This window comes from Salmo salar, chromosome 10, assembly GCF_965601325.2.
Source record: "Salmo salar chromosome 10, fSalSal1, whole genome shotgun sequence".
NCBI lineage: Eukaryota > Metazoa > Chordata > Actinopteri > Salmoniformes > Salmonidae > Salmo > Salmo salar.
Window position 1 is genome coordinate 90,157,798 of NC_138300.1, and position 23,981 is coordinate 90,181,778.

Here is a 23,981-nt window from a genome sequence, read left to right on the forward strand (position 1 = left end):
GCTCTATGGATTGGGATTATGGTTCATTGCCTAGCTAGCTAGCCAGCCAAACAAAAGATCCCAAATTCTAGTGTACGGTTAGCTAGTTGACGTTAGATGGCTGGCTCGCTAGCCAACATTACATGTATGATCTGTGGAGTAATATTATCTCAGAAAACCATTTGCATTGCTAGTTATAGCCTAATATTAAGCAAATAGGTTCAATGTTAGCTAGTGAACTTTAGCTAGCTATGACAATCTTCCACTTTGCCAGATGATTACATGACCCATCACATTAACCAGGTGTGTCTGATGGTGATTACGGCTATCTATTGTATAATAATATTAAAAAGAATTGTATCTGGAATTTGTCATTCAGCATCAGTAGAACACACCTGACTCTCCTCCATCAGTCACACAAGGAGAATGGTCTAATGCCTCCCATCAAAAATAGAGCTGGCCCAAGCAAGCACTTGTTCAGAGTTAGCGGTCTGTCAACCAGAGGATGGTTGCTGACTGCAAGACAACCTGTCAAGAACCTGCAGTTGTCTCTGGGCCCCTACTGAACCAGAAAGCAAAGACATCAGGATGCATTACAGCTTTGATTTTGCTCAACAAGTAAGCAATATGTCCTCCTTTATACTGATTAAGGACATAGATGGATAGATACACACACATACAGGAAGCAGGCAAATGCCTGTGACTGAGCTGTGTAAAGACAGACTGACAGGGGTGAGACAATTAATTTAAATTTATATGAATGTTATTTTGTTGTTTGCAGGTGGACCATCCTTCTGACCCTATGCAGCCAGGTCCCATCTACTTTTAAACTCCTCGCAAGTGTGGCTTGTTTGGTGTCTGCTATGAAGGAATACCACAAGTCAACTACTTGATTGAAGGCATGTCATCCAGCAAAGGCAGCAGCACAGTCATTGGGGAAAGTTGGGGAAACACGTGTGGACCTGAATTGTGATAACTGCTGTGGCCAAAACAAGAACAGGTTTGTGCGTGCCAGGCACAAGTTCCACCCCAGTCTGGACCTTCACATCCTGATCACAGCAACAAAACAAAAAAATGTATGAAATGTATGCATTCACTACTGTAAGTCGCTCTGGATAAGAGCGTCTGCTAAATGACTAAAATGTAAATGTAAATGTAAATCACAGACCACACCAAGTTAACCCCCAACTGGTGCTTCGGCCTCATCAAGCAGCGCTTCAGAAAGACCAGAGTGAACACTGCTGGTGTCGTGAAGGACAGCACTGTGACGGGGTTAACATCTAACAGCTGGTTGGACTGTGTATGGTATGGTGCTGGTGGAAAGCTATGGCTGGTAACAACACCTGTACTTCAGGCCACTGTCACAGATCAAGCAGTACCAGCAGATCATGTGAATATCATTTTCATTGCATGGTATGAGGTGATTCTTCTTATCTAAACTTGGGAGGAGAATTGATGTTATGCAAGGTTGTAATGTCCATTTTTTGTTATTTCCTGTTTTCCAGATTTGATGCCTGGTGTTGTTGTCGCCAAGGAGTGTACGGACTCAGTCGGGACCAGGTTTCAGCTGCTACGGAACGCTGACATCCTTCCTCCCATAGATGGTCTGCCTGTACAGGCACCACCTGGACTGGACACAGCTATACAAACTATCTTTTTGAGAAGATCAGGGAATTTTGCGACGAAGAGGCAATAGACATCAAATGCCCTGCAACAAAGGGCAGGACAGAAACAGGCTCTCCGAATAAATATTTCCAGGCATGGTTCGGGGGCGAGTTCCCAGTCATCAGCACTATCTGCAGTGCCTCTATTCACATGCCTCTCTCCTAACACACCAAACATTGCTGCTACTATTTATTTATCCCACTGCTCAGCAACTTTACCACTGATTGTATGCATATACAGTTGAAGTCGGAAGTTTACATACACTTAGGTTGGATTCATTAAAACTCATTTTCAACCACTCCACAAATGTCTTGTTAACAAACTATAGTTTTGGCAAGTCGGTTAGGACATCTACTTTGTGCATGACACAAGTAATTTTTCCAACAATTGTTAACAGACAGATTTTTTCATTTATAATTCACTGTATCACAATTCCAGTGGGTCAGAAGTTTACATGCACTAAGTTGACTGTGCCTGTAAACAGCTTGGCTTTAGAAGCTTCTGATTGACTCAAATGACGTCATTTGAGTCAATTGCAGGTGTACCTGTGGATGTATTTCAAGGCCTACCTTCAAACTCAGTGCCTCTTTGCTTGACATCATGGGAAAATCAAAAGAAATCAGCCAAGACCTCAGAAAAAAAATTGTAGACCTCCACAAGTCTGGTTCATCCTTGGGAGCAATTTCCAAACACCTGAAGGTACCACGTTCATCTGTACAAACAATAGTACGCAAGTATAAACACCATGGGACCACGCAGCCGTCATACCGCTCAGGAAGGAGACACGTTTGGTCTCCTAGAGATGAACGCACTTTGGTGCGAAAAGTGCAAATCAATCCCAGAAGAACAGCAAAGGACCTTGTGAAGACGCTGGAGGAATCAGGTACAAAAGTACCCACAGTAAAACGAGTCCTATATCGACATAACCTGAATGGCCGCTCAGCAAGGAAGAAGCCACTGCTCCAAAACCGCCATAAAAAAGCCAGACTACGGTTTGCATCTGCACATGGGGACAAAGATTGTACTTTTTGGAGAAATGTCCTCTGGTCTGATGAAACAAAAATAGAACTGTTTGGCCATAACGGCCATCGTTATGTTTGGAGGAAAAAGGGGGAGGCTTGCAAGCCGAAGAACACTATCCCAACCATGAAGCACGGTGGTGGCAGCATCATGTTCTGGGGGTGCTTTGCTGCAGGAGGGCCTGGTGCACATCACAAAATAGATGGCATCACGAGGAAAGAAAATTATGTGGATATATTGAAGCAACATTTCAAGACATCAGTCAGGAAGTTAAAGCTTGGTCGCAAATGAGTCTTCCAAATGGACAATGATCCCAAGCATACTTCCAAAGTTTTGGCAAAATGGCCCAAGGGCAACAAAGTCAAGGTATTGGAGTGGCCATCACAAAGCCCTGACCTCAATCCTATAGAAAATTTGTGGGCAGAACTGAAAAAACATGTGCGAGCAAGGAGGCCTACAAACCTGACTCAGTTACACCAGCTCTGTCAGGAGGAATGGGACAAAATTCACCCAACTTATTGTAGGAAGCTTGTGGAAGGCTACCCGAAACATTTGACCCAAGTTAAACAATTTAAAAGGCAATGCTACCAAATACACTCAATTAGTATGTAAACTTCTGACCCACTGGGAATGTGGTGGAAGAAATAAAAGCTGAAATAAATCACTCTACTATTATTCTGACATTTCACATTCTTACAATAAAGTGGTGATCCTAACTGACCTAAGACAGGGAATTTTTACTCTGATTAAATGTCAGGAATTGTGAAAAACTGAGTTCAAATGTATATGTCTAAGGTGTATGTAAACTTCCGACTTCAAATTGTAACTACCTCATCTATCACTGGTATCATTATTGATATTGTTTTTGTACATACTGTATATTATTTGGTTCTTTCTCCACTGGCATTGACACCTATTTTTTTCATTATATTTACACCATCTATTTTTGATATTTCTATTATGCCCGTAACCATTTTGCAGTACCAAATTAGACAAGAGTGTCATCTAATATTTATAAAATATTTTTATCTGGACACTGTTTACCTGGAATGTTTCCTTACTTTTATCAATTAGTCTTAATCTTTACTACACCACTCCCTGTTTAGCACATGACCTCACATGTGAATTCTTAAAGAGATAGGTTGGGCTGGCGTAAGAGTGTGTGAACAATGCTGAATGGGTGTAGACAAATTAGAGCTCTCCAGTAGGTGTACCAAAACATTCAGGGGCTTTTTTCTCAAAAGTGGGGTTACAAGTTTATCAACTTTCAAAGCAGAATTACTTTCCCATTGTTCCTCACATGCAGTGTACAATATACCATTTTGTAGCTCTGCGTCTCTGCATTTATCCAATGTAAAAAACACAATTTCAAATGTTGCTACATAAGACCGAATCAAGGCGGTCAGTCACAGTTGATACGTTTCCAGTTTGTTCCAGACAGGCCATGTGTAGCCAATGTGATTTATACGATATTTCATTTTATCAGGATATTTTCTACCTACAGGGTGCAATGTTTTTATTTGTTGGCTTTATGTAACCTATTTTTTACATAGTTGGCGATGGCAAAAAGTTAATTTAGGTTTGTATCATTTTAATTTAGATAGAATTTTGATTACCCACATGACGATGATTGAGATATGAAGACGTTATTATAAATTAAATGAAACTGTTTCACAGAAATGTGCATATGAAAACCACAATTGGCACGAAGATTGGTAGAAATGGTAAGATAGACCGCTGCGCCAATTGGAAGGCCCTAAAGCACATCATTCCAGTGCTAGAGGCGTCGCTACAGATCCAGGTTCGATCACGGGCTGTGTCGCATGGAGACGGCACACAATTGGCCCAGCGTTGTCTGGGTTAGGGGAGGGTTTGGCCGACTGGGATGTCCTTGTCCCATCACGCTCTAGTGACTCCTTTTGGCGGGCGTATGCACACTGACTTCGGTCACCAGCTGTACCGTGTTTCCTCCAACACATTGGTGCGGCTGGCTTTCGGGTTAAGTGAGCAATGTGTCAAGAAGCAGTGCAGCTTGGCGGGGGCGTGTTTCGGAGGACGCATGGCTCTCAACCTTCGCCTCTCCCGAGTCTGTACGGGAGTTGCGACGATGGGACAAAACCACCTACCATTTGGATATCACAAAATTGGGGAGAAAAAGGGGTAAAAAAAATACCCCACAAAAATAGAAAATAAATGGTAAGATAAATATGCATCCCACATGAGAAATGTTGCAGACTCCTCGTGTAGCCTATTACTGCAACTTCACGAGAGTAATGGCAGAATCTGCAAAAGCCAGCAGGAGCAGGAGAATGGTTGGGCCAGGTTTGTGTTTTTTCTTCTGGTTATCATTTGTCTTATTTCATGAAACCATAAGCATCAAGCATCAGACATTCTCAACGAGGAGCATTGAAGATCCCGAAGAACACTGTGGCCATCATTTTTAAATGGAAGAAGTTTGGAACCACCAAGAGTCTTCCTAGAGCTGGCCTTCCGGGCAAAACTGAGCAATCGGGGGAGAAGAGCCTTGGTCAGGGAGGTGACCATGAACCCGATGGGCACTCTGACAGAGCTCCAGAGTTCCTCTGTGGAGATGAGGGAACCTTCCAGAAGGACAACCATCTCTGCAGCACTCCACCAATCAGGCCTTTATGGTAGAATGGCCAGACGGAAGTCAATCCTCAGTAAAAGGCATATGACAGCCCACTTGGAGTTTGCCAAAAGGCACCTGAAGACTCTCAGACCATTAGAAACAAGATTCTCTGGTCTGATGAAACCAAGAATGAAGTCTTTGGCCAGCATTCCAAGCATCACGTCTGGATCAAACCTGGCACCATCCCTACGGTGAAGCATGGTGGAGGAAGCATCATGCTGTGAGGATATTTTTCAGCGGCAGGGACAGTCAGGATCAAGGAAAAGATCAATAGATTAAAGTATAGAGAGATCCTTGATGAAAACCTGCTCCAGAGCCCCCAGGACCTCAAACTGGGGTGAAGGTTCACCTTCCAACAGGACAACGACCCTAAGCACACGGCCAGGACAACGCAGGAGTGGCTTCGGGAAAAGTCTCTGAATGTCCTTGAGTGGCCCAGCCAGAGCCCGGACATGAACCCGATCGAACATCTCTGGAGAGACCTGAAAATAGCTGTGCAGCGATGCTACCTTTCCATCTTGACAGAGCTTGAGGGGATGGGAGATATTCCCCAAATACAGGTGTGCCCAAGTAGATTCGAGGCTGTAATCACTGCGAAAGGTCCTTCAACAAAGTACTGAGTAAAGGGTCTGAATTACTTATGTAATAGTGATATTTCAGTTCTCTTTTTTTGCAAACATTTCTATAAACATGTTTTTGCTTTGTCATTATGGGGTATTGTGTGTAGATTGATGAGTAACAATTGATATTTAATCAATTTTAGAATAAGGCTGTTAACGCAACAAAATGTGGGAAAAGGGAAGGAGTATGAATACACTGTATGTAAGTGGTACTGTACCTCTCCTCTGTACTGTGTCCCTGTCAGTAAAGCACAGCCATCTTCATGATCATATGTACAAATCCACTAATCAACCAGTCATGCTTTGCCACAGTCATTATGACTAATAGAGAATCAGTGTATTTATTATCACCTTTGATTTCATCAGCAACATTAATCAGTTCTATTTTCAGCCCTCTCCTTTCTGTAACCAAAGCCCAGCAGGCCCCTCTATGACCATACAAACAGCCATAATAAATACAACACAGGAACACACTTGTGTCTATAAATACCTCCAACTAACACCACCACCTCAACATACAGCACTCAGCAGAGCCACACAGTCCTGGGAGTGAGACTCTCTCGCTGTCTCCGTCAATCACACACAATTTTTTAGAGGCCAAATGTTGTTTAACATCCACATAAGCCTAAGTAGTTGGTTAACAATGTGTTATTAGAGCATAATGTAGGCATACTCAAATATGGCTATTAACGTGCACCATTTTTTGCTGTGTAAACAACATGTCTGGTTATAGAGCAAATTGTTTACCATATTGTGGGGCGTTCTTACTTCACCGTGTTTTTACTGGTTCGATTTTTTTTTTTAGAAACTGCTCATGGATTCTCTCTTTCTAAGTCCCCAATCCAGAGTCAAAGGATCTCCCTCATGGTCAAGTCAGTGGTCAAAACAAGAATGTAGCGCAGTACTACCCACGACAGAAGACAAGAAATAAATAGACAAAAAACAGAAGGAAACAGAAAAAAAACAAAAGAAAATGAGAGGAAAAGCGTAAGGGAGAAACGTTAGCAAACGCTGCATCACAGCTTCACACAGAGACTGGGGGAAACCAACACAATCTGGTGATGTCACCTCTGACTGAACATGCATGATTGGTTCTTCAGACGACAGAAAACCGTCTCTATGGGCAAACATTACAAATCAGTTTAAAGGAATCGCAGGGCATGCTTAAAGTCAGTCATGTGTCCTATAGGCTATTTAATTACACAATAACACTATACAACCTTTAGGTATAAAATAGAAAATTGGCAGAAATCTATACAGGCTAAATCACACAAAAAAAGCAAGTACAAAGACCAATAATTTACAATGGTTGACTATGGTACACAAATCCTATACCACCACTTCATAAAACACACTGATGAATCAGACAATACTGTAGCTTAGGCTATGTGCTCTTTAATTCAGCAGGTAAGCTGATGCCCTTTTCTGAAAAGAAAAACTAAAAACAATGAGCACAGGACGTAAGCTCATCAATAGAAATTAAGAAACAACATTTTAGCTAAAGATGGCCCTCCTTTCATTAACAATTAAGGTCAGGGATATAGGGCCTACACAACTAAAATGTCAGAGAGGAACAAGGCCTTAAAAATACATGCAGGTTTGAAAAACAAGAATTTTAAATGTCAATAGTCTAGGCTGAAGATACACATTATTACTCAGGCCTAATCATATGGCCTTATGGGCCAGATGGCAAATGTCTGCATTTAGGCATTTTTCCGCTAATTTGTCTTTTGACTAATCAGATCAGCTCTGAAAAAGCTCTGATGTGAAAAGATCTGATGTGATTGGTCAAAATACCAATTAGTGGAACAAAGATCAGAATTGGGCAGCCTGTCTAAACGTAGCCTAACAGGACTATGCAAGCCTTAGCAGTCTCCACTGCATTGTCTTATGTCAGATTCTGCCTGTACTGAGGTTGAGGGACGAGGGTCACGTAGGAGCGGCGCCACCTGATATAAGACAGCTCAGGGCCTTACATGAATCAGTGGAACTTATACTGTGCAGGCCTTGCAGACATGGAACTCTTTAATATCTCTAGGCTTGAGATATAGGCAATCCTGAGATATCGCACACCTCCAGCTCCACCATGTATAATCAACAGTACCAAGGCCAAAAGGAAAACTGGCACACTGGTCAAAATAGCATAAAAATCACCAGGGTGAAGAAAAGTAACAGGAACTGACAACTCAGTGGCTTGACACAACACAGTGGCTTCTGTGATTTTAGGGGGAATAACAAGCCTATAACTTTAGATGACAGACTAGACCTAATACTGTATTCATGCTTGCTGACAATTATTATTACTAAATTTAAAAAATATGATCACAAAAAAAGACATCCTCAAAATGTCCCCCATCTGACTGTACTGTAGTCCCACAATCCCACTACACGACCAACCATGTAACACAGGCTAAATAACAAACACACAGCTTTTGAGCCACCATCAACTAATGGGATTATGCAATTATCAGTCACAAATTATCATGAAATCCTTGTCAACCTTCAACTCCAGACAACAATTGACCAAAGCAGTGTACCTAGGCCTGAATTCAGCACTACAAACGCAGCCACCTAATGTTAAGAGAATTCTATAGCTAGCCTATTATTTCTGTAGATTCAAGTGTATGTTAATACCAAGACCTTACACTGACCAGGGCCTTGGTCTGTCTATTATGAGGTGTTATTTTTGTTTTCCTGATCTTGTGTTAAGCACTGACTATGGTCCTATAATAACTCAATCATAGCACTGTTGTGCGATTAGACTTGACAGTTGACTAAACATGTAGCATGTTACTCTTTCTATGATTACACAACACACATTACAGCATGATGATTTCTAGATGGATAGCTGTCAAGTCCTACTTTTTATTTTATGCAGAATACTTAAATAACTATCTGAACCAATTGTATTTATACACCCGGGCTACTGTCTGCACCCCAACAAGTTGTTTGTGGTAAAAAAAAATATATATCGCTAAACTACCTGCATAAATACCATCTGATCTATGTGCTGATGTTTATATACAACAAATGTGTTGAGGCCTCCTCCCTTGTCGCAACTGGAAGTGTAGCTGCTGGCTGGGTTGAAATGGTAGAGGATGATGTTATTTTCAGTGCCTGAAGAGCTCTATGGAATCCTTAGCTGTGCTCAGTAGTTGGATCCAGAATGTATAATGATTTAGAATAATAGTCCAGACACAGAGAACGATTTCATGAACTGGCAAGCCAACAGAACACAATGCAATATTTCCCTTTTCTACATTTCTGCTTATTTGATCACAAAATACAAACACATTCTAACGTCTAGTCATGGGTCATATCAACTGTATGAAGATTTGCTTTTAGCTAGCTAGAACCAGAGGAAGAGGCGATAGCTAGCTACATAGCTAAGTTAGCTAACGTTCGAGTTCAGTTTTAGCTAGCTAACATTAACGTTAGTAGCTACATTTTATATTGCTAGCTACTAATATATATATATATATATATATATATATATATATATATATATATATACAATGGTGCATTTCGATAGTACTAGTTAGCTAATGTTTGCGTGCTATTATTTAGCTAGTTACTGCATTGGCTAACAGAGATGGCGTGCAATTAGCATTGGCTTGGATAACGTCGTTAGCGAACTAGCTAAGTTTGCTAGCGCGCTAGCTAACTAGTCAGTTAGTTACGCTAGCGAACTAGCTGTGCGTCGCTTGTCATTGCTAGGTACCTCGCTATAAATTGTGGCATAGTAGTTAGCTGTCACAATTTATAGTTAGGTTAATATTTCGATTATGGTCAAATATAAGCGGTAACTAGCCAATTTGTAAAGAAAACATTAACTGTAAACAAAGAGACCGTTTGAGTTGAACGTTAGTCAAAGAAACGGATATGCTTGTCATGGTTAGCGAGTTCAGTCAACCATTTGGGCAATGGGCATTCCGCTCTGCTATTGTGAAACAAAGCAAAGAGGGACCGAGAGGCAGCTTAAACTAGATCAGGGAGATTGCATACAGAGACACGACGCTGAACCTCCGGAGAGTCTATCGTAAATAACATATTCGAGACATCTAGGTACTAAATGTTATACCAGTTGTCACTTCTGTATAACTTTACCTTTGTAATGTACTCGCAGATTGTTCTGTGAGAGCCCGATGTAGCTGTATTTATCCTTGGGGCTCCATGATCGGGGTAAGGGGGTCTCATCCTCATTTACGGCCGGGTAGAGCCGCTTCAATCGCTCATTTAGCTCGGCCTCTTGGTAATTAAAAGCAGGATCCCCCAACAGCAGGCTCCCCGCTCCAAGCTCTGCCATCTTCGGCTTGAAATGTTTTATTTTTTATTGTCTTCTACTAGCTATGTCAATGCGTTGATACAGGGAGAGAGTGAGATAGACAGTGGTGTGATATCCCTGGCTAACCAACGCTCTCGAGTATGACTGACAGTGACGTGTGGGTACTGTAGTTGAATACAGGGCTATTCGCTAGAAAGATTTTCGGAATCGACTACAGAAGCCCCGCTCCGAAGCACTCTTTGGTCATTTTTTTCAGTTTGAGTCCGTGAAAAGGAAGCTAGGAAATGTAGTTTTCGAGTGGTTGTATGCGGTCGTATTTTGTTGATGGTCAGGACCAGGGGCGTATTTATTACGTCGATTATGTTGCAAAGCATTTCTTGAACGGGGAGGGACCTACCTGAATTTGTCCAATAGAAACTCTGTTGCAATTGTTTGGAATAATGATTACACCCCAGGACATATTGATCTCGCAAGTCTTATTATAGCAGATAAACAGACATTTGTGCAATGCATTTCCTCATTTTATTTACATTCTGGCATGCATTCATTAACATTTTGTGTCTCACATGTTTCTCAAACTAATCCAGATTTTTTAAATGCAATGTTAGTGGATGATGTGTGCCAGTTTGTCTGACGACTCAAACTTAATTCTTCCGCTGCTCTGTCGTTTGAAAAAGAAACTAACGGACCACTACAACTAGTATTCTAATTCCTAATTGAGCCAGACAAACTGCCAGCTGCATCCATTTCAACTCGAGAACATTGCCTTTCCCTAGGCTGACTCTGAAATTGGTATGCTTGATAGATGTATTTGAGCTAGATTAGTGTTTGCAAACTCATCAAGGGAGCAGAAAAAAACATTTTCAAAACTGTTCCAGACATTGACGATTCATTACATTATTAAATCCTGAGCCAAATATTGTTTTACACATTCTTTTTGGCAAGGTTCTCCTGGGACACAAAGCATCTGGAGCGGGATGGGCTACTATTTGGGGTCCTTCCTGGGTCCTTAATTTCCATGGCAACATTGTTGTTAACGTAACAATGCATCCGGGTGCCTGAAGCAACTAGCTAACTAACTGAATGGAAGAGGCATGACGTGTTTTTACAGTAATGTATTCGCTAACTAGCGCTCCTGTTTGCTTCATCTAACGTTAAACATATCAGCAAGTGTCAATTGGAGGTCCTGGCTCATCAATAGAGGCTAGCATCAAACAGAGTAAGATAGCTAATGTTAGCAGTTAGCTAACGTGATTTTATTACATTTACATTACATTTAAGTCATTTAGCAGACGCTCTTATCCAGAGCGACTTACAAAATGGTGCATTCACCTTATGATATCCAGTGGAACAACCACTTTACAATAGTGCATCTAAATCTTTTAAAGGGGGGGGGGGGGGGGTTAGAAGGATTACTTTATCCTATCCTAGGTATTCCTTAAAGAGGTGGGGTTTCAGGTGTCTCCGGAAGGTGGTGATTGACTCCGCTGTCCTGGCGTCGTGAGGGAGCTTGTTCCACCATTGGGGTGCCAGAGCAGCGAAAAGTTTTGACTGGGCTGAGCGGGAACTGTGCTTCCTCAGAGGTAGGGGGGCCAGCAGGCCAGTGGTGGATGAACGCAGTGCCCTTGTTTGGGTGTAGGGCCTGATCAGAGCCTGAAGGTATGGAGGTGCCGTTCCCTTCACAGCTCCGTAGGCAATCACCATGGTCTTGTAGCGGATGCGAGCTTCAACTGGAAGCCAGTGGAGAGAGCGGAGGAGCGGGGTGACGTGAGAGAACTTGGGAAGGTTGAACACCAGACGGGCTGCGGCGTTCTGGATGAGTTGTAGGGGTTTAATGGCACAGGCAGGGAGCCCAGCCAACAGCGAGTTGCAGTAATCCAGACGGGAGATGACAAGTGCCTGGATTAGGACCTGCGCCGCTTCCTGTGTGAGGCAGGGTCGTACTCTGCGAATGTTGTAGAGCATGAACCTACAGGATCGGGTCACCGCCTTGATGTTAGTGGAGAACGACAGGGTGTTGTCCAGGATCACGCCAAGGTTCTTAGCACTCTGGGAGGAGGACACAAGGGAGTTGTCAACCGTGATGGCGAGATCATGGAACGGGCAGTCCTTCCCCGGGAGGAAGAGCAGCTCCGTCTTGCCGAGATTCAGCTTGAGCTGGTGATCCGTCATCCACACTGATATGTCTGACAGACATGCAGAGATGCGATTCGCCGCCTGGTTATCAGAAGGGGGAAAGGAGAAGATTAATTGTGTGTCGTCTGCATAGCAATGATAGGAGAGACCATGTGAGGATATGACAGAGCCAAGTGACTTGGTGTATAGCGAGAATAGGAGAGGGCCTAGAACAGAGCCCTGGGGGACACCAGTGGTGAGAGCGCATGCTGCGGAGACAGATTCTCGCCACGCCACCTGGTAGGAGCGACCTGTCAGGTAGGACGCAATCCAAGCGTGGGCCGCGCCGGAGATGCCCAACTCGGAGAGGGTGGAGAGGAGGATCTGATGGTTCACAGTATCAAAGGCAGCAGATAGGTCTAGAAGGATGAGAGCAGAGGAGAGAGAGTTAGCTTTAGCAGTGCGGAGAGCCTCCGTGACACAGAGAAGAGCAGTCTCAGTTGAATGCCCAGTCTTGAAACCTGACTGATTAGGATCAAGAAGGTCATTCTGAGAGAGATAGCAGGAGAGCTGGCCAAGGACGGCACGTTCAAGAGTTTTGGAGAGAAAGGAAAGAAGGGATACTGGTCTGTAGTTGTTGACATCGGAGGGATCGAGTGTAGGTTTTTTCAGAAGGGGTGCAACTCTCGCTCTCTTGAAGACGGAAGGGACGTAGCCAGCGGTCAAGGATGAGTTGATGAGCGAGGTGAGGAAGGGGAGAAGGTCTCCGGAAATGGTCTGGAGAAGAGAGGAGGGGATAGGGTCAAGTGGGCAGGTTGTTGGGCGGCCGGCCGTCACAAGACGCGAGATTTCATCTGGAGAGAGAGGGGAGAAAGAGGTCAAAGCACAGGGTAGGGCAGTGTGAGCAGGACCAGCGGTGTCGTTTGACTTAGCAAACGAGGATCGGATATCGTCAACCTTCTTTTCAAAATGGTTGACGAAGTCATCCGCAGAGAGGGAGGAGGGGGGGGGGAGGGGGAGGAGGATTCAGGAGGGAGGAGAAGGTAGCAAAGAGCTTCCTAGGGTTAAAGGCAGATGCTTGGAATTTAGAGTGGTAGAAAGTGGCTTTAGCAGCAGAGACAGAAGAGGAGAATGTAGAGAGGAGTGAGTGAAAGGATGCCAGGTCCGCAGGGAGGCGAGTTTTCCTCCATTTCCGCTCGGCTGCCCGGAGCCTTGTTCTGTGAGCTCGTAGTGAGTCGTCGAGCCACGGAGCAGGAGGGGAGGACCGAGCCGGCCTGGAGGATAGGGGACAGAGAAAATCAAAGGATGCAGAAAGGGAGGAGAGGAGGGTTGAGGAGGCAGAATCAGGAGATAGGTTGGAGAAGGTTTGAGCAGAGGGAAGAGATGATAGGATGGAAGAGGAGAGAGTAGCGGGAGAGAGAGAGCGAAGGTTGGGACGGCGCAATACCATCCGAGTAGGGGCAGAGTGAGAAGTGTTGGATGAGAGCAAGAGGGAAAAGGATACAAGGTAGTGGTCGGAGATTTGGAGGGGAGTTGCAATGAGATTAGTGGAAGAACAGCATCTAGTAAAGATGAGGTCAAGCGTATTGCCTGCCTTGTGAGTAGGGGGGGAAGGTGAGAGGGTGAGGTCAAAAGAGGAGAGGAGTGGAAAGAAGGAGGCAGAGAGGAATGAGTCAAAGGTAGACGTGGGGAGGTTAAAGTCACCCAGAACTGTGAGAGGTGAGCCATCCTCAGGAAAGGAACTTATCAAGGCGTCAAGCTCATTGATGAACTCTCCAAGGGAACCTGGAGGGCGATAAATGATAAGGATGTTAAGCTTGAAAGGGCTGGTAACTGTGACAGCATGGAATTCAAATGAGGAGATAGACAGATGGGTCAGGGGAGAAAGAGAGAATGTCCACTTGGGAGAGATGAGGATTCCAGTGCCACCACCCCGCTGGCTCGATGCTCTAGGGGTATGCGAGAAAACGTGGGCAGACGAAGAGAGAGCAGTAGGAGTAGCAGTGTTATCTGTGGTAATCCATGTTTCCGTCAGCGCCAGGAAGTCTAGGGACTGGAGGGTAGCATAGGCGGAGATGAACTCAGCCTTGTTGGCTGCAGACCGGCAGTTCCAGAGGCTGCCGGAGACCTGGAACTCCACGTGGGTCGTGCGTGCTGGGACCACCAGGTTAGAGTGGCAGCGGCCACGCGGTGTGAAGCGTTTGTATGGCCTGTGCAGAGGGGAGAGAACAGGGATAGACAGACACATAGTTGACAAGCTACAGAAGTGTTGTTTCTTGTATTATTGTCTCCTGTGTCTTTAGAGAACTGTTTCACTTTGATATCCTTTTTCTTCTGTCCTGATTTTCTCTTTCTTTTCTTCTGTTAACTAGATATTCTTTGTTGTTCTTCGTTAGCTAGCTAGCTTCTATTCTATTCTTCTTTATTATTTTGGATATAGCGATATGGACACATACTAAACTATTCTTTCCCCTCGCTTGCTAATTATTTTGTAACCTGGCCTGCCCATGTCTCCACTCAAGTTGTTCAGCAAGAGAGAAGACAGTACTTCAGGTGGCGAGATCAGGAACCATGGGTATTTTACAAATGATATGCACTGTATCATATGACATAGGGTTAAAGTTGTGGAAGGATTTACTGAGATAAATCATGTGCTACAGATGTGGTGCTGAGTTTTGTGGCCCTGTGGGGAAGCGACGATCCTGGAACAGCTTGAAAGCTACCTGTAGAGGGAGCTGCAGGCTCTTGACCCACTTCTGCCAAAAGTCAAACTTCACGCCCCATCCATCTGCCATATAATTTATACATGTTATCCATATCATTTTCATGGGTTTGTTACATGGTATTTACCTAACTACATTAAGGAGTACAGCCTATAGATTCATTTTCACTTGGTTGTCAGGTCACAAAATCTGCCCTCTGTCATATATAGTGTCATATATACGCAGGCATACAGGGAGGAATTCAAAACGTACAAGCCGCTACAGTCTTACATACTTTTTAAAAATGAAATCACATTTGGTGTGTAGCATTTCAGCATGGAATGTTTGTGATTGTGGCATATAGACCTATATTGTTATGGTGAATGTGAGCCTGGACAGCACAACAAGGATGAATGGCAGTATGAGAGGGGCTTACAGATTTCATGCTTATAGGATGTTGGATTTGATTTGACTGCAATGTCTATTTCTGCAGCATACCTATGGGACTAGATCCGTGAGCTGGAGCCCCTCCGTGCTCATCTGGTTCTGGTCTCAGAGCAATGTGAGAAGGGGACCAAATCACATTTTATTGGTTGCGTACACATATTTTGCTGATGTTATCGCCGGTGTAGCAAAATGCTTATGTTCTTAGCTCCAACAGTGCAGTAATACCTAACAATGCAAAACAATACACACAAATCCCCAAAATAAAAAGGGAGAAATTAAGGAAAATATAAATATTACAACGAGCAATGTCAAAGTCCGGAATATAACTATATGATGGTGTGTATAGACAGTATATGAATAGAAAAGGTGTGTACAGCAGTAGTTATATAGGATGAGCCTTGAATAGAACACAGTATATAGAGTGCATTTGGAAAGTATTCAAACCCCTTCAATTTTTCCAAATTGTCTTATGTTACAGCCTTGTTCTAAAATTGATTAAATACATTTGTTTCCTCATCAATCTACACACAATAACCCATAATGACAAAGCAAAAACAGATTTTTTTATATAAAAAAAAAAACAGAACTACCTTATTTACGTAAGTATTCAGACCCTTTGCTATGAGACTCGAAATTGAGCTCAGGTGCATCCTGTTTCCATTGATCATCCTTGAGATGTTTCTACAATTTGATTGGAGTCCACCTTTGGTAAATTCAATTGATTCAACATGATTTGGAAAGGCACACACCTGTCTATATAAGGCCCCTCAGTTGACAGTGCATGTCATAATTAAAACCAAGCCATTAGGTCGAAGGAATTGTCAGTAGAGCTCCGAGAGAGGATTGTGTCGAGGCACAAATTAAGGGAAGGGTACCAAAAATGTCAACAGCATTGAAGGTTCCCAAGAACACAGTGGCCGCCATCATTCTTAAATGGAAGACGTTTGGAACCACCAAGACTTCCTAGAGCTGGCCACCAGGCCAAACGGAGCAATTGTGGGAGAAGGGCCTTGGTCAGGGAGAGTGACCAGGAACCCGATGGTCACTCTGACAGCTCCAGAGTTCCTCTGTGGAGATGGGAAAACCTTCCAGAAGGACAACCATCTCTGCAGCACTCCACCAATCAGGCCTTTAAGGTAAAGTGGCCAGACAGAAGCCACTCCTCAGTAAAAGGCTTATGGCAGCCCGCTTGGAGTTAGCCGAAAGGCACCTAAAGGACTCTCAGACCATGAGAAACAAGATTCTCTGGTCTGATGAAACCAAGATTGAATTCTTTGGCCTGAATGCCAAGCGTCACGTCTGGAGGAAACCTGGCACCATCCCTACGATGAAGCATGGTGGTGGCATCATCATGCTGTGGGGATGTTTTTCAGCGGCAGGAACTGGGAGACTAGGTGGGGTCGATGGAAAGATGAACAGAGATACCCTTGATGAAAACCTGCTCCAGACCGCTCAGAAACTAAGACTGGGGCGAATGTTCACCTTCCAACAGGACAACGACCCGAAGCACACAGCCAAGACAAAGCAGGAGTGGCTTTGGGACAAGTCTCTGAATGTCCTTGAGTGGCCCGGACTTGAACCCGATCGAACATATCTTTTATACATTTGCAAACATTTCTAAAAATCTGTTTTTGCTTTGTCATTATGGGGTATTGTGTGTAGATTGATGAGGGGGGAAAAAACAATTTATTCAATTTGATAATAAGGCTGTAACGTAACAAAATGTGGAAAAAGTCAAGGGGTCTGAATACTTAACTGAATGCACTATATATACAAAAGTATGTGGACACCCCTTCAAATTAGTGGATTTGGCTATTTCAGTCACAAATGTTGCTGACAGGTGTATAAAATCGAGCACCCAGCCATGCAATCATTGGCAGTAGAATGGCCTTACTGAAGAGCTCTGACTTTCAACGTGGTACCGTCATAGGATGGCACTTTTCCAACAAGTCAGTTTGTCAAATGTCTGCCCTGCTAGAGCTGCCCCGGTCAACTGTAAAAGCTGTTATTGTGAAGTGGAAACTTCTAGAAGCAACAACGGCTCAGCCGGGAAGTGGTAGGCCACACAGGCTCACAGAACAGGACCGCTGAGTGCTGAAGCACGCAAAAATAGTCTGTCCTTGGTTGCAACACTCACTACCGAGTTCCAAACTGGCCCTGGAAGCAACGTCAGCACAATAACTGTTCGTCTGGAGCTTCATGAAATGGGTTTCCGTGGCTGAGCAGCCGCACAGAAGCCTAAGATCACCATGCACAATGTCATGCGTTGGCTGGAGTGGTGTAAAGCTCACCGTCATTGGAGTCTGGAGCAGTGGAAACGCATTCTCTGGAGTGATTAATCACTCTTCACCATCTGGCAGTCTGACGGACGAATCTGGGTTTGGCGGATGTCAGGAGAATGCTACCTGCCCCAATGCATAGTGCCAACTGTAAAGTTTGGTGGAGGAGGAATAATGGTCTGAGGCTGTTAATGTTCTGGCTAGGCCCCTTAGTTCCAGTGAAGGAAAATCTTAACGCTCCAGCATACAACAACACTAGACGATTCTGTGCTTCCAACTTTGTGGCAACAGTTTGGGGAAGGCCCTGTCCTGTTTCAGCATGACAATGCCCCTGTGCGCAATGCGAGATCCATACAGAAATTGTTTGTTGAGATCGTGTGGAAGAACTTGACTGGCCTGCACAAAGCCCTGACCTCAACCCCATTTAACACTTTTGGGATGAATTGGTACACATACTGCGAGCCAGGCCTAATCGCCCAACATCCGTGCCCAACCTCACTAATGCTCTTGTGGCTGAATGGAAGCAAGTCCCCGCAGCAATGTTCCAACATCTAGTGGGAAGCCTTCCCAGAAGAGTAGAGACTGTTATAGCAGCAAAGGGGGGACCAACTCCATATTAATGCCCATGATTTTGGAATGAGATGTTCGACGAGCAGGTGTCCACTTACTTTTGATCATGTAGTGTATGAAGTGGGTAAAACAGTATGTAAAAAAGTGACCAGTGTTCAATGACTATGTGTATAGGGCAGCAGTCTCTAAGGTGCAGGGTTGAGTATCGGGTGGTAGCCGGCTAGTAACAGTGACTAAAGTTCAGGAGAGGGTACTGGGCAGAGGCCAGCTAGTGGTGACTAACAGTCTGATGGCCTGAGTCTCTTGGGCCCAACTTTGATGCACCTGTACTATGTCCACCTTCTAGATGGTAGCAGGGTTAACAGGCCGTGGCTCGGGTGGCTGAGGTCCTTGATGATTTTGTTGGCCTTCTTGATCTTGGATCCTGGGCCTGCGAGAGGAGGAGAGGGCAGAGATCTGAGTGGTATACTACGAAGCAAGCTAGATCTACTCAGGGTTTTATAAGTCTAGCCAGCTTCAGTTGCCTTCACATTCCAGATCAGGCTTCATCCATACTACGATGGTGGATATTGCTTGTCTGCCTGCTGCCTTTATGTTGAAACATCAATCCATGGGCAAGTCAGTGGCACATTTTTGTTTGTGCCGAAATCAAAATGAATGAAAAGTTATGTTGCAAATTCAGCAGGCTATGGTGTGAAATAGGCTTTTAGAAGTGCTGTCTTTATTTTATTAGGCTAGTTCTCGTTAATGGGAAAGGGTGGATATTAGTACAACTTCGTCAGTTGTACAACTGAATGCATTCATCTGAAATGTGTCTTCCGCATTTAACCCAACCCCTCTGAATCAGAGAGGTGCGGGGGCTGCCATAATCAACATCCACGTCTTCGGGCGCCTGGGAAATAGTGGGTTAACTGCCCTGCTCAGGGGCAGAACGACAGATTTTTATCTTGTCAGCTCGGGGATTAGATCCAGCATCCTTTTGGTTACCGGCTCAACACTCTAACCACTAGGCTACCTGCCATCCGACAGCTAATCCCGTCTTTGGTGTGCTTATCAATGCACAAGCACCTTTTTCCTCACTCCTATTGCTCCTTCTGGGTTTTGTTGGGTTTTGGCCAAAGACATATCATCCCCTAGCAATTTGACTGTTAAACTCATGAGTACACTAGCAATGGCCGCCAGTCTTGACTTGAATGGGAACTGCCATATATGGTTTATATCTATGGTTGGTTGTGACTGTCAGTTTAACTTTCGCAAATGTAGAAATTTGCGAAAGTTAAACTGACAGTCGCAAAAAACTTACAGTTTGGAAAGCAAATACTGTTGTTACTAAATGTGTAATGTGATAGGTATTTTAACATTATTTTTCTACACACAAAATAAAACTATTTAATCAGTTTCTCAAATGAAGGGGATGATGACACAATCTTTACGAGAGGGAGGTTATCTGATTTAATTGGTTCTCAACTCGTGTCTCAGAAACTTCATTAAGGATAAATGGAGCAGCCTGGAGCAGGTTAGGTCTGAAAGATTTGTTTGCCATGGTAAAAGGTGTGCCACTGGGTAAAAGGTGTGCCACTTTCGTGGTACCGGTGATCCCGAATTAAACTCAGAGTTGACCAAAGTTAGCTTGTTAAGTCCTCAAACCTGGTTTCGTAGTATAGGGCTCTGGGGCCTGAAGCAAGAGATCCAACAGCTTCAAACGTTTATTAAAAACATCAGGGAGAAACAAAGTTCCTTGTAGAACCAGGTACAGTGCTTACCAACTACGGTCAGTCTCAATCACACCATTGCTGCACTGTCTCATGTCATCCATGCATGGGCTGAACCCTTCATCGCTCTTTGTCTTGTTCTTCTCAGGTGTGTTGTCTGCAGGAAGACCTGGCCACTACGTATCTAATGTACAGAGAGGAATGTGATGCTCGCACGCTGCTCATCACCAACATCAGCAGCATGAGCTATGGACTAGACGAGGAACCAGAGGAAGAGCTGGAAGGTGGTGATAAAATAATACTTCATCAACTATCTTGATGGAAGAGAAGATTGTAGGGTTATGCCAACTCTTAACATCTGTTCCTTTCCTTCAGAAGTGGAAATATAGGACCCAGTTAAAGAGAAATTAGCTCTGAAGGTGTGTCGAGAGGACCTGACTAAAGCCGAGGTGGAGCTAAATCGATCGCATGCTGAGTATGGAGATGTAATGCCCCGCCGTGACTGGGAGACGCTGGACCATACCCACAAAGAGAACTTGCTCAAGGTACAGTACATTACAGTAAAATGTTTTATTCAACCACAGCAGACTCACTTCAATTCGTGTGGAATCTCTATTTGCACCTTTCCCATATGGAGACCCTGCAGAAAAACTGAATATGACACGCTGCTTGAGGCGCACACGCAGGTCACAGCCTCCAGGGAGAACTGGATGGCTTCAGAGAGGCCTGAATGGGAGCGGGTATCACATAGGAAAAACTGCTCTAGGTTTTCAGTGTTTTTCCCCTTCCCATTTGTACTATGGTATTGTTGGTAGTAATGCCTAAAGCATTTACAGTGCCTTGCAAAAGTATTCATCCCCCTTGGCGTTTTTCCTATTTTGTTGCATTACAACCTGTAATATACATTTATTTTTATTTGGATTTCATGTAATGGACATACACAAAATAGTCAAAATTGGTGAAGTGAAATGAAAAAAATAACTTGTTTCAAATAATTCTAAAAAATAAAAAACAGAAAAGTGGTGTGTGCATATGTATTCACCCCCTTTGCTATGAAGCCCCTAAATAAGATCTGGTGCAACCAATTACCTTCAGAAGTCGCATAATTATTTAAATAAAGTGCATCTGTGTGCAATCTAAGTGTCACATGATCTCAGTATATATACACCTGTTCTGAAAGGCCCCAGAGTCTGCAACACCACTAAGCAAGGAGCACCACTAAGCAAGTGGCACCATGAAGACCAAGGAACTCTCCAAACAGGTCAGGGAAAAAGTTGTGGAGAAGTACAGATCATGATTGGGTTATAAAACAATATCTGAAACTTTGAACATCCCACAGAGCACCATTAAATCCATTATTAAGAAATGGAAAGAATATGGCACCACAACAAACCTGCCAAGAGAGGGCCGCCCATCAAAACTCACGGACCAGGCAAGAAGAGCATTAATCAGAGAGGCAACAAAGAGACCAAAGATAACCCTGAAGGAGCTGCAAAGCTCCACAGTGGAGATTGGAGTATCTGTCCATAGGACCACTTTAAGCCGAATACTCCATGGAGCTGGGCTTTACGGAAGAGTGGCCAGAAAGAAGCCATTGCTTAAAGAAAAGAATAAGCAAACACGTTTGGTGTTTGCCAAAAAGCATGTGGGAGACTCCCAAAACATATGGAATAGGTATTCTGGTCAGATGAGACTAAAATTTAGCTTTTTGGCCATCAAGGAAAATGCTATGTCTGGCGTAAACCCAACACCTCTCATCACCCTGAGAACATCATCCCCACAGTGACACATGGTGGTGGCAGCATCATGCTGTGGGGATGTTTTTCATCAGCAGGGACTGGTACACTGGTCAGAATTGAAGGAATGATGGATGGCGCTAAATACAAGGATATTCTTGAGGGAAACCTACTTCAGTCTTCCAGAGATTTGAGACTGGGACAGAGGTTCATCTTCCAGCAGGACAATGACCCTAAGCATACTGCTAAAGCAACACTCGAGTGATTTAAGGGGAAACATTTAAATGTCTTGGAATGGCCTAATCAAAGCCCAGACCTCAATCCAATTGAGAATCTGTGGTATGACTTAAAGATTGCTGTACACCAGCGGAACCCATCCAACTTGAAGGAGCTAGAGCAGTTTTGCCATGAAGAATGATGGATGTGCCAAGCTTATAGAGACATACCTCAAGAGACTTGCAGCAGTAATTGCTGCAATAGGTGGCTATACAAAGCATTGACTTTGAGGAGGTGAATAGTTATGCACGCCCAAGTTTTCAGTTTTTTGGTCTTATTTCTTTTTTGTTTCACAAATAAAAAATATTTTGCATCTTCAAAGTGGTAGACATGTTGTGTAATTCAAATGATACAAACCCCCCAAAAATCTATTTTAATTCCAGGTTGTAAGGCAACAAAATAGGAAAAATGCCAAGCGGGGTGAATACTTTAGCAAGCCACAGTAGAGTTTTGCTTTGTGACGGAATCACGATCAACAGTTTTAGATCATAACATTTACACAACTGTGTGATTACAGACGTGCTGGGAGGTAGTGAGTGTTGGGCAGAGCTCTCCCAGGACCAATCCAGCAGCGGCGTCTGGATATACTGCTAGCAGAAGATCTCAGTCTTTCACTAGACTGGTAAACCTCCCTCCCTGCTGAACTTTCTAACTACCTGAACATCAACAACACATTTCTGAAAATAATGGCATGGTCAAAATGTCTTCAGCCTGTGTCCACTCAGGGTACTTCTGATGATGTGCCCATATAGCTGTGGTATGAGGGACAGTTGAGGAACCATAGGCTAAAGAAGGCTGATATGAGAAACATCAAGGAGGTTTGGAAGGAGAAGGTCATTGAGGACAAGAAGGTAAACTGTTACCTTTTTGCTTTCAAAATAATCAGTTAATATTTCACACTCTTTGACTCTAATATTTATTCTTAATGTATTTATCTTCAGAGAGATGAGAGCAGCAATCTTCCAGAATTTCTACACCAGCATGTGGAGAGCCAAAATGGGGAAAAGCCTGGGGAGTGGGTTTATAGATTATTAGAGGGCATTCGTCAACACCAAAATGATACTATACACTGGGTTAACTGCCTTGTTCAGGGGCAGAACGACAGATTTTTACCTAGTCAGCTCGAGGATTCAATCCAGCAACCTTTGGGTTACTGGACCAACGCTCAAACCACTAGGCTACCTACCGCCCCACAAGAGGTAATAACCTATAGTTTTTTGGTCTCAGTCCATAGTTTCACACCTCAGTACATAATTCTGCGCTCCCTTTTTGATAGAAGTATATGTACAATAGCAATAATCCATGCTGTTATTGCAATACAGTCACATACTGTACTACCATACTGAAACACAAGCTTTACAAGAAACAGACTTAGACTGCCATTACTGACTGTTACCTGTGGCAAAGACGTGTTATACTCCATGTTCACAGACATTTGCATTAGTAATGATTAGTTTTGAAAGGATCATCAGGGGCATTGTGTTTGTGATTCACAGAGGTGACTGTGGCTGCCTTCAAGAACATTTACCCCTCTCTGGACTCTACCACACTGGACTGGAACCTAACTATGGCATTTCTAGATACTCCAGGAGGAGCTAGAGCAGCAGACAACAAAAAATGGACACAGAGCTGGCCCTGCAGCACCTCCTGGTAGCGGATGTGACCAGGGCTGGGCCTGCACCACAACAGGACTGGTGCATTTTTAGAAAAGGTCAGCTGTCAGGCATCTTACTGTATTTTTTTTTCTCTGCTCTCATTGCAAAGTAATTGTTTATACTGAAATGATCTGTAAATAAAATGTGTTTCCCACAATCAGTGTCAATAGTGTAAAGTTTATGTAACCACATCAGCATTCCAAATTTAAGCTATCACATACTTCTCAGGTGATATTCGCCAGTCTATTAAACTGATCACTGGTGCAGTAT

At 43.7% G+C, this 23,981-nt stretch overlaps 2 protein-coding genes across 3 annotated transcripts in view; one reads left to right on the forward strand and one right to left on the reverse strand.

The window, feature by feature from the left end:
- The window catches only part of LOC106560827 (ran-binding protein 10), a 30,570-nt gene extending 20,101 nt beyond the window's left edge, over positions 1-10,469 (reverse strand). The window contains exon 1 of one of the 2 annotated variants that reach the window (XM_014124168.3): positions 10,042-10,469. In XM_014124168.3, the coding sequence (XP_013979643.1) occupies positions 10,042-10,240 (199 nt within the window). In that variant the 5' untranslated portion in view covers positions 10,241-10,469. The remainder of the gene's footprint in view (positions 1-10,041) is intronic. The other variant, XM_014124169.3, reaches the window with a different exon arrangement.
- Positions 10,470-11,251: 782 nt separating this feature from the next.
- Positions 11,252-23,868, forward strand: LOC145858621 (uncharacterized). The gene is made up of 7 exons (XM_082957227.1): positions 11,252-11,438; positions 20,193-20,328; positions 20,420-20,589; positions 22,574-22,678; positions 22,809-22,907; positions 22,998-23,255; positions 23,553-23,868. The coding sequence occupies exons 3-7, from the start codon at positions 20,533-20,535 to the stop codon at positions 23,556-23,558; spliced, it is 525 nt and encodes a 174-aa protein (XP_082813353.1). The 5' UTR covers positions 11,252-11,438; positions 20,193-20,328; positions 20,420-20,532; the 3' UTR covers positions 23,559-23,868.
- Positions 23,869-23,981: the final 113 nt, after the last annotated feature.

Coding starts and splice junctions, on each gene's coding strand:
- LOC145858621 (XM_082957227.1), top strand. CDS start 20,533: ATGCCCCGCCGTGACTGGGAGACGCTGGACCATACCCACAAAGAGAAC. Junction 22,679..22,808: donor CTCAGTCTTTCACTAGACTG/GTAAACCTCCCT, acceptor GTGCCCATATAG/CTGTGGTATGAGGGACAGTT. Junction 22,908..22,997: donor AGGTCATTGAGGACAAGAAG/GTAAACTGTTAC, acceptor ATTTATCTTCAG/AGAGATGAGAGCAGCAATCT.